Genomic DNA, 9,446 nt, shown 5'->3' on the forward strand with positions numbered 1-9,446 from the left:
TATTATTATTATTATTATTATTATTATTACTTACCCACCTGTATGCATCTCGGTTTGTGTGTGTTCGTGTGGCGCCGCAGCAGCAGCAACAGCAGTGCGTGAAGGAAGTGTGAACCCAATGGTGAAGGAGCTGGAGTACTACGAGCTCCTCGGCATCGTCGTGGACGCGTCCGAGAACGACATTAAGCGCGCCTACCGCCGCCTTGCGCTCAAGTACCACCCCGACAAGAACCCCGGTGATAATGAGGCGGCGGAGAAGTTCAAGAGCATCAGCCACGCGTACGAGGTGCTTAGTGACCCGGATAAGCGGCAGCTGTACGACGAACGCGGTAAGGCCGGTCTTGAGGGCGGCATGGACGAGGGCGGCTTTGACCCCTCCGATATCTTCTCCATGTTCTTCGGCGGCGGGCAACGGCAGCGTGGCGAACGCAAGCCGAGAGACCTCATGCATGAGCTCAAGGTGTCGCTCGACGACATGTATAACGGCAAGGTGAAGCGCGTCTCGGTGACGCGCGATCGTCTGTGTGGGGTGTGCGACGGCGGCGGCCTGCGGCCCGGTGCGGAGCGGCGCACGTGTGTTAGCTGCAACGGCCAGGGCGTGCAGGTACACGTGCAGCAGCTGTTTCTCGGCATGCAGCAGCGCACGCGGGTGACGTGCCAGGCATGTGGCGGCGAGGGGAAGGTTGTGCGGGATGTGGATGTGTGCTCGCGGTGCCGCGGCAACCGCATTGTGAAGGACCAGAAGGTGCTGGAGGTGCACGTCGATAAAGGCATGCAGCACGAGGACGTTGTGCGCTTTGACGGCGAGGGCGACGAGATACCGGGCGTGCGGCTCAAGGGCGACGTGCTCATCATCATCTCACAGAAGCCGCATGATACATTCCGTCGTGTGGGCAACCATCTCATTATGAACTGCAATATCACCCTGCAGGAGGCGCTCTGTGGCTTTCAGTTTTCGGTGCAGCACCTCGATCGGCGCGCGCTACTGGTGAAGATTGACCGCGGACAGGTGATCGACCCCGAGGCGGCGTGGGTTGTGCGCGGTGAGGGCATGCCGCTACCCAACACGGGCGGGCTGGAGCGCGGCAACCTCATCATCCACTTTGAGGTGGAGTACCCGACGCAGCTGAAGCCGAAGCAGTTAAAGAACATTGCCACTGCGTTTGATGTGGCGGAGTCGTTCCCGCCAGTGAATGGAGAGATTCTGCAACTGCGCGATATGGGCGCACGGCGGCAGCGAAAGAGCGGGTCGCAGCGTGAGGGACAGCAGCAGCGGCGGCGGCGGCGACGGCAGGAGGAGACGATGTTCGGCATGGGCGAAAGCCAGGTATTGTTTGAGAACGGCCTCGGCGGGGCGCAGGCGGTGCAGTGCGCGCAGCAGTAGAAAGAAAAGGGGAAAAGGACGCTGAGTGAGGAGAGAAATGCAAAAAAAAAAAAGTACAAGGAGGGCAACGCGGCGTATGTCGTGTTAGTGTGTACGTGTCTGTGTGTGGGTGTGGGTGTGTGTGTGTAAATTCGTGGTTGTGGTGGGCAATGTGGTGCGGGAGCAGGAGGGGAAAAATATAGAAGCGGATGGAGGTGAGACCTTCGGTATCTGTTGCGGTGTCGGCTTGGCTGTGCAAGGTGCGCAGGTATATTCATATATTCATATATATATATATATATATATTATATAATGTGTTTGTGTGTTCGAATTGCTTGTTTCTTGCCCTCAGCCGCTCCTTCACTCTCAGTCTCCCCCAAGCCCACACACACGCACGCACACATCCTCAGACACGTGCTGTTATTTCCGTGCTATTTTTGTGGGGTCAATTCAGCCCCCACAGCCGCTTAATATCAGCACACACCCATCCAGGAGGGAGCGGGGTCTGTGTTGGGTAACGATGCAGGTCTGTATGGGTTGAACTTTTTTGTTTTGTTTCTGCTGCTGCTGCCACTATTACTACTCTTGTTGGTGTTGTTTCCGTTTGTTTGTTTGTTGCCGAATTGCGATAACCCTGGCGTCGATCTGTAGCTGCATTGGCGCCACTAATCTAAACGCGTGCGTGTGGTCGCTATACTCTGCAGACACATTCGCATAAGCACACACACACACACACACACAGCGAGAGAGATATCTATTGTTAACTATCTGATTAAAAAAGGCGACGGACGGGCACACGCTTAGGTGCGCCAGTAAGAAGAAGGACGATGCTTTCGAGGCAATCACTGTGGGTTCCGGTGGCCGCACACTCGCCAGCCTTTCTCGAGCACTACATTACATTCACGCAGCGCTCTCCGCACACCAATCTGATGCTGAAAGCCCTCAAGTACGCACCGGAAAACACCCGCGTCCTGCTGCAGCCTGACTCAAGGAATAAGGGGCGCAACGTGACGCTCGCCATGGCGTTTCCCTTCACTATCACGTCTGCTGCGTGTGAAGCATGCGGCGCGGGGCCGGCAGCCACGCGGGCGATGGGCAGCGGCGCCTTCACATCCCTTGTCGACACCGCCTCGTCTCTGCATCTCATGGAACGTCTGTTGCCGTCGGACGTTGTGCACGTGTCAGTGAACATTCAAGCCAACTGTTTGAAGCCCATTAGCGAGGGGGAGCGGGTCGTGCTGATCAGCCGCATGGACAAGGCTGGCAAGCGGCTCAACTTCCTGTCGGCGGAGCTGCTGCGTGACGACAGCAGCGGCAGTGCCCCTGGGGCACTCGTGGACGAGAAAGAGGCGTCCTCAGTCAAGGAGCTCGAGCGGCTTCTGCGGCAGTACACTGTTTTGGGGAATGGGAAGCACGTGAAGTGTGTGATCCAGTCCAACTAATTGAGCAAGGCGAGGGGATGATTCTTTCATTGTTGCTCATTTTCTTTTTTGAATGTTGTCTATCCATGATGTGTGCTGCACACCCTGCAGGCACAAGTGGTACATGTGCACTCATATTTATATGCATGCCCGTGTGGTGTTCTCTCCGGTTGTTTGCTTCTCTCTCGGCTGAGGTCTGCGTCATCCTCGTACATTCATCCTTCTCTTCCTTACTCGTTATCCATCTTTTGTTTGATTCCTGGTCAGTCACTGCGGGACGCCCGATCGACGCACACGAGAGATTGCCCTTGCAATCGGTGATGGAACTTCTGGATGATGTGGAGTGGGTGCCAGTGGTGCAGGCATTTCCCAACTACATGCAGTTGTACGACAAGGTGGCCGCCATCGACAAGTACGGCATGCGGCTGCTCAGCGACGTGCTGCAGCTGCGGGCGCAGGACACGTTTGTGGCCATGATGCCCATCCCTATGAGTCCCGCAGGAGTATCCGAAACGGCGTCAGCTGCGGCTGCAGGAAAGGGAGAAGGAGGGGGAAAGGTGTTCCCATACGCAATGGCGTGGCCCTTTACCGTGGTGCGGGGCGCAACCGACGGTGGAGGCGTGCTCGCGCATGGTGCACTGCTTACACTCACGGATATGTTCACCTCGCTCCACATGATGCTCGCGCTCCTCCCCGCGATGCTGGGGCACGTGTCGGTGTCGCTGCAGTGCAACACGCCGCGGCCCATGCGGGAGGGGGAGAAGTTTGTCGCCGTGACACGCATCGATAAGATGGGCAAGCGACTGATGTTCTCCACCGTCGAGTTCCTCTGTGGGACGCCTGCAGCAGCTTCGGCGGAGCAAGAGAAGCAGATGGGAAAGGGAGAAGCAATGGAAACAGGTAGTGGCATTGCGACCGCTGTACGTGGTCGCTGCGTCTGCGCCAACGCGAAGCACGTGAAGGCCATGCTGCCACCGAACGTTGCGACGACAAAGCCCTCGTGAAGCAGAAGGAAGGGATGAAGGATGGCAGACTGGTCTGTGTATTTTTTTTTTGTTTCGTCATTGTTGATGGGTCTCTTGTCGGGGGAACGGGTGAGAGGGAAGTAGAGTGGTAAGCTTACGTATACAGCTTCCCCCTGATTGGTAAGTAACGCCCAAAAGAAATAGATTATATTTGCTGTTATTGTTTTTCTTCTCCCCCATTGCTGTGGTCAATGATCTCTGTCTAGGGTGTGGTATCGGGCAGAACTTCGGCTTTTGCTGCAGCACAACTACTGTTACTTCTGCTCCCTTCTCTACTGTTGCTGCGTCTTCCCTCCTGAAGGGCGTGCGCCCTAACCCTATTGGTCTGGTTCCATCTTGTTCTTTCTACATCTGTGTCCATCGTTGCTGTTCGCCACACCGCAAGAGCAGCAGCAGCAGCAGCAGGAGGAGGAGGAAGAAAGGAAGTTGTCGCGGTGAGGAAGGCATGAGCCACAAATCTAAGCGGCCAGTGATGACAAGCGCGTCGGCTAATGACGCGCTGGGCGACACACTGGCTGCGCTCGACGCCGTCATTGCCGATGCACAGCAGCAAGAACAGCAACTCAGCGATGCCAACCCCACCAGCGCAGGTAAAAAACGGCACCGCGGCGGTGAAGTGTTTGCGGCCATGGCAGAGCCCCACTTCCACACCCTCCGCACGCTACTTGTCACGTACGGCGTGCAGCTGATGCCGTCACTCGATGCGATGATGCGGCGTGTGCTGCTGATGATTTCATCCCCCGCATTGGCGAGCAGCGCCTGTTGGGAGTTGGCTGCGCTGCTTGGGACGTATTTCAAGGCGGGCGCGGCGCGTCTTCTTGAGGAGCTGATGGAGCTACTGCTGAACGATCCCAGTCCGTTCCTGCTCGGTGCGCCCTTCGTCACTGCGGCGGGGACTGAGGGTGAGGACGGCGGTGGTGCAGGAAACGAGGAGGAGGCGGCGGTGGTGCGGAATTTGCGCGCCTTTGAGGAGCTGCTGCTCGCTGTGGGGCCGTGCATGGGCAGTGCGACGATGCAGCGGGCGGCGCTGCGATTTGCGCAGGAGGTCGTGACGGCCGGCATGCTCGACGTGCCGCCGCCATGCGTCGCGGGCGGGATGGACGGCGGCAACAGCGAGGCCCTGCAGCAGACAGAGAACGCCACGGATGCCGCGGTGTTTGTCGTCGAGGCGGCGCTTCAGCCCCTCTGCGTCGACATCCTGACAGCGTTCCTGCTGCTGTGCCGCCCGCTGCCGAGTGTTGTGGCGGCGTGTGCGGTGCGGGCGGCAAAGGAGNTCCTGACAGCGTTCCTGCTGCTGTGCCGCCCGCTGCCGAGTGTTGTGGCGGCGTGTGCGGTGCGGGCGGCAAAGGAGTTTCCTGCAGAGCGACTGACCACGCCCCGGGGCCGTCGTGACCGCCAGCAACTACTCCGCGCTGTTGCACGGCTCTCCGTGACGTTGACGGCGCTGCGCCACCCACACGCGGTGCCGTTCTATTTGCCGCCGGTCGACGTTGTGGAGAAGGCGACACGGCGGGTCGCAGGAAGCCTGGCGGCTGATACTAGCGCTGCAGTTGATGAGTCCCCTGTCGTTGAGCAGCGGCAGCAGCAACAACAACAACAACAACAACAACTCAAGGAGAAACGTGAACATCCTGCCTCCCCCATCTTTACACATTCCCTCCCTCCTCTTCCTCAGCAACGACAACAACAACAACAACAACCCACTTCAGATGGTGCGGTGAGCAAGCAGAAGCCGCAGTCACCTGCGCACACCAAAGCGAACGACACGCATGACAGGGTTGCAGTGCCACCACAGCAACAGCAACGAAAACTAAGGCTTGAGCCGGTGAAGCCGCAGCCTTTGGCTGGGTCTGATGATGATGATGAGGATGACCTCCCCGATATTGACATGGAGGATTAAGAAAAAGGAAGGGGGATGCAAAGGGGGGGTGGCAATTGTGTTTCCAACTAACCACGCGAGTAATGCCAGTATAGAAAAATGCGGCGGATGTGAGTGATTATCGTCGTTTATTTCACCTCATAATATTTTACTGGATGTCCGTTAGCCAACTAAAATTCTCTTTGTTCTTGTTTCTTTTTTTATCTCCTTTTTGTGTGTGTGTACTCCCTCCCACGTGGTGTGCTCGTGCCCCCGTCATGAGCAGATAGAGAGAGGGTGCGACAGATGGCGCTTGAGCTCTTGGCGCAGCAGTACCTGCCCATCTCCCCGCGGCATGTGAGCCTCCTGACGACCGACGGTGACAACGGCAACCCCGCCGCGGTGGTTGCCGTGTCGCCAGCCTTTGACGCGTTGAATCGTGTCTTCTTTATTGAATGGGACGACCCGACGAACGCGTCGAGTTTCCGTCTGGCGCACGCGTCGGTGCCAGGCAGCAGCGTCACCGCCCTCGCACTTGTGCTGTCGCCGGAGGGAGTCGTGCACTGTGTCGTGCAGTCCCACACCAAGAAAGGGGGCGCTGCTGCCACGACGTACGTATTCCGGCGGACCGAGAGCGACGACACGGATGATGAGGAGGGCGGTAGCGGTGCAGGAATCGATAAAGTGGTGGTTAAGTACAGGAAGTTACCAAAGGCAATGGAAGATGATGGTAGAAGCTGGACGGCAGCCACGCGGCTGTATCGAGGCAGCAGCGGCGGCGGCGGCGGCAGTGGTCGCATTGCGGTGGCTTGTGGGGGTGAGCGGGGTGAGGCTAATGCGCTGAAGATGCTTCGCTTGTCCGGCACACGTGTGTCGGTACAGCAGACAATGGAACTGCCTATGTTGTCCACCTTCCCCCTGCTGCAGGTGCGCGAGATTGACGGTGACGCGTCCTCCGTGCTGGCACTGTGCCACCACGCCGTCCTCGAGATCGACCACAGACTGAGGCCTCAGGACAGCGTTGTGCGAGCGTGGAAGTGGACGCCGCACGATCCCCTCACCTCGTTTGCCGTGAAGGACAACTCCATCGTGGCGGGCACAGAGGATGGTGTGCTTGTCGTGTGGGACTTGCGCCTCTCCGCGGTTCGCGAGAAGAGCAGCCACGCGGTGGATCACAGCACCCCGTGCGGCGCCCCGGTGACGGGGCTGCACATGCCGCACAGCACGAACATTGTGTCATGCCACGCAGATGGTGCCGTCCTCGCGTGGGAGCGGCGGAGTGCGGCGGGTGGCGCCTTCCGCTTTGCACCGCGCCCCGCCGACGCGTTACCGCCTGTTTTCGTTGGCACTCCTGGCTGCGTTGCCCTCGCCGGTGAGGAGCACCTTGCTGTGGTGGCGGACGAGTCAGGGACACTTAGCGTGTTTGCCACGGCGTAGAGTGCGTGTGTGTGTGTGTGAAATGGAGTGCCGTTAAGACATGCTGTGTGGGGCATTCTTGTGTGATTTCCTCTTACATGTCCCAGGACCTGGGCTGTGGGGTTTATGACTTCTTTGTCTGTATGCATGCAGCTCTGTTTGGAGGTCATTGGTCATGTTGCTGTGCGTAGTTTGGTGGTCTCTTTCCTTATTTTCCCTCTTTCTTTCTCACTCACACACTCCCNCCCCCCCCACACACACTGTGCTTTTACTTCTGCTGCTGCTGCGGTGGAAGAAGAGGGCGTGGGGGCAATTCCACACTGACGGGGGGTGTGTCTTGCGCCACTCCACGCACAGATGTCGCGCCACGAGACGCGGTCGCTGAACGAGCGCCTGGTGTGCGACGTTCCCACCGTGATTGATGGGGAGAACTACGCTGTGATGGGTGGTCTCCTCGGTGGCCTCTTCCTGGTTGTGGTGTACATTATACTGATGAGTGCCATTGATGCCTGCTATAACCGCAAACACAGTCGCGATGAGGTATCTCCTCGTGCTCCATCACCGCACACGCACCCAGACGCGTACATGCATGCACAGACATACGCACGGCAGGCACTGTGGCCCGAGCATGGCGTCTCTCCGATGCGTCAGAGCTCAATGGCGAGTGGTGCCGGTGATGCCAATTACTCGCCACGCTCGTTTGCGCAGCGTCGGGTCCGCTTCGACACGGATGTCGATCAGGGAATGGTGAATAATTTAGGCTCGCACCCACGGGGCACATCACAGGGGGAGCGACACCAACACGAACAGCAGCGGCAGGAGCAGACGGCCGCGGGGCAATCATCCGAAGTCGACGACGAGAGGCGTGGCAGTGATGGACAGCAGTGGCGTTACACGCGTGGAGGGTTTCTGCACGGGGAGACCGACTCCCCATCGCCAGTGGTGCCACCTAGATGATGGTAAAGGGAGGGGGAAGACACTGTGGAGCTGTATCGGCGGTAGTTGAAGCCACAGCAACAGGAGATGATTTCTGTTCCGTCTTTTGCTTTTTTTGTTTTACTGTACGTGCCCTCTACTTTCCCCTTCTTTTGTTGTTGGCAGGCGTGTACATTGCCTCTGTACTTATGCGCAGAGAACGATCTGGATGTCAAAGTGCAACTACATGGAGCTGCAGTTAGCCACTATCTTCGTTCTGTTGTTGACGCTCCTCGCATTTCGTTTCCTCCTCCTCCTCCTCTCATCATTCTATGTTGTGTTCCCTTTCTGGGTAGCGTGTATACTTGTGTATCCGGCTCTGGTGGCCGATCTAGGGGAGAATAGAGAGGAGCCTAGGAGGATCACCAAATAATATACGCCAGACATGGACGGCAGCTGGCCGGGTGTGTTCTACACGAACCAGCCAGCGGAGTTGATGGGCAACGGCAGTTGGCCGCTGCCGTCACCACCACTATTGCAGCAGCAGCAGTGGTGTGAACCTCCTGTGGAGCGCGGTAGCTGCGGCGCTGAAGAGGATACGTTGATGGCGCGCAGCACGCCCAATGTGTGCGGCGATGTGTTCCTATCCGCCGAGGATGAGAATGGCAACGACAACGAGGAGGAGGCGAGGACACATCCGGCGGTATACGTATGCCCAGCTGCAGCTGATGCCGCGCGAAATTCATCGCGTGAGTTGCTGCAGCTCTTGATGATGAGGGGAAGCGCGACACAACTCCCGCTGGCTGTGCAGCAGCAGCAGCAGCAACTGAGTGCTCCGCTCGCCATCACGTGGCACACAACGCCGTCGCCGTCGTCTGGGCCATCGTCTTTTGTGCCGCTTCCGCACAAAAAGCGCATGCGCGAGGTGGCGGGATTTGTGGACGCCACGTTGGACGATGGTGCCGGCGCCGTGGCGAAGCGGTGGCGGGCTGATGACCACGAAGTGATGGTGGTGTCCAGGGAAGCAGAGCAGCAGCAGCAGCAGCAGAAGCCATTTGTCTTGTGCTTGCTGCCGTTGGTGGATCGTAAGCGGCGGCGCGAGGAGGTGGTGGAGCCAGTGGCGGCGACGGAAGCATTGGTGGATGCACCGTCGTTTGAGCAACAGCGGCGTCGCCGGCTTTAATGCACGCACTCGCAAGCAGCGTGTTTGTGCGCAGGGGAGTGCGTGTGGGGTCCTTCCTTCCCTCCATGGTTGGTCCCCAGTTGAGTGAGAGCAGGGCATTTTGCTCGTTCCTTGTATGGCGCTTCACAAGAATTGTTGTTGTTTTTCGTTTTCGTTGCGAGAGGGTTGTTGCGGCTGGCTGTGTGTGTGTGTGTGGACGCCGCAGGTGCCACGCCTCGTCTCTCCCGTATACTTCACCACGTCACTGCCGTGGCAGCCTCAAGGA

The 9,446-nt window shown here is 58.2% G+C and overlaps 7 protein-coding genes across 7 annotated transcripts; all 7 read left to right on the forward strand.

Moving 5' to 3' along the window:
• Nucleotides 1–118: 118 nt before the first annotated feature.
• Nucleotides 119–1,384, forward strand: DQ04_06431000 (chaperone DnaJ protein; the record flags this gene model as incomplete). The annotated part of the gene is made up of 1 exon (XM_009314691.1): nucleotides 119–1,384. One exon carries the CDS (start codon nucleotides 119–121, stop codon nucleotides 1,382–1,384), a length of 1,266 nt encoding a protein of 421 aa, XP_009312966.1.
• An 806-nt stretch (nucleotides 1,385–2,190) lies between these two features.
• DQ04_06431010 (thioesterase superfamily protein) lies at nucleotides 2,191–2,805 on the forward strand (the record flags this gene model as incomplete). Its single annotated transcript, XM_009314692.1, has 1 exon — nucleotides 2,191–2,805. One exon carries the CDS (start codon nucleotides 2,191–2,193, stop codon nucleotides 2,803–2,805), a length of 615 nt encoding a protein of 204 aa, XP_009312967.1.
• Nucleotides 2,806–3,104: 299 nt separating this feature from the next.
• DQ04_06431020 (thioesterase superfamily protein) lies at nucleotides 3,105–3,788 on the forward strand (the record flags this gene model as incomplete). The annotated part of the gene is made up of 1 exon (XM_009314693.1): nucleotides 3,105–3,788. The coding sequence occupies one exon, from the start codon at nucleotides 3,105–3,107 to the stop codon at nucleotides 3,786–3,788; it is 684 nt and encodes a 227-aa protein (XP_009312968.1).
• A 493-nt stretch (nucleotides 3,789–4,281) lies between these two features.
• Nucleotides 4,282–5,709, forward strand: DQ04_06431030 (hypothetical protein; the record flags this gene model as incomplete). Its single annotated transcript, XM_009314694.1, has 1 exon — nucleotides 4,282–5,709. The coding sequence occupies one exon, from the start codon at nucleotides 4,282–4,284 to the stop codon at nucleotides 5,707–5,709; it is 1,428 nt and encodes a 475-aa protein (XP_009312969.1).
• Nucleotides 5,710–5,973: 264 nt separating this feature from the next.
• Nucleotides 5,974–7,104, forward strand: DQ04_06431040 (hypothetical protein; the record flags this gene model as incomplete). Its single annotated transcript, XM_009314695.1, has 1 exon — nucleotides 5,974–7,104. One exon carries the CDS (start codon nucleotides 5,974–5,976, stop codon nucleotides 7,102–7,104), a length of 1,131 nt encoding a protein of 376 aa, XP_009312970.1.
• A 336-nt stretch (nucleotides 7,105–7,440) lies between these two features.
• On the forward strand, nucleotides 7,441–8,040 carry DQ04_06431050 (hypothetical protein; the record flags this gene model as incomplete). Its single annotated transcript, XM_009314696.1, has 1 exon — nucleotides 7,441–8,040. One exon carries the CDS (start codon nucleotides 7,441–7,443, stop codon nucleotides 8,038–8,040), a length of 600 nt encoding a protein of 199 aa, XP_009312971.1.
• A 403-nt stretch (nucleotides 8,041–8,443) lies between these two features.
• Nucleotides 8,444–9,181, forward strand: DQ04_06431060 (hypothetical protein; the record flags this gene model as incomplete). Its single annotated transcript, XM_009314697.1, has 1 exon — nucleotides 8,444–9,181. One exon carries the CDS (start codon nucleotides 8,444–8,446, stop codon nucleotides 9,179–9,181), a length of 738 nt encoding a protein of 245 aa, XP_009312972.1.
• Nucleotides 9,182–9,446: the final 265 nt, after the last annotated feature.

Source organism: Trypanosoma grayi (assembly GCF_000691245.1).
Source record: "Trypanosoma grayi strain ANR4 Tgr_643_V1, whole genome shotgun sequence".
Lineage (NCBI taxonomy): Eukaryota > Euglenozoa > Kinetoplastea > Trypanosomatida > Trypanosomatidae > Trypanosoma > Trypanosoma grayi.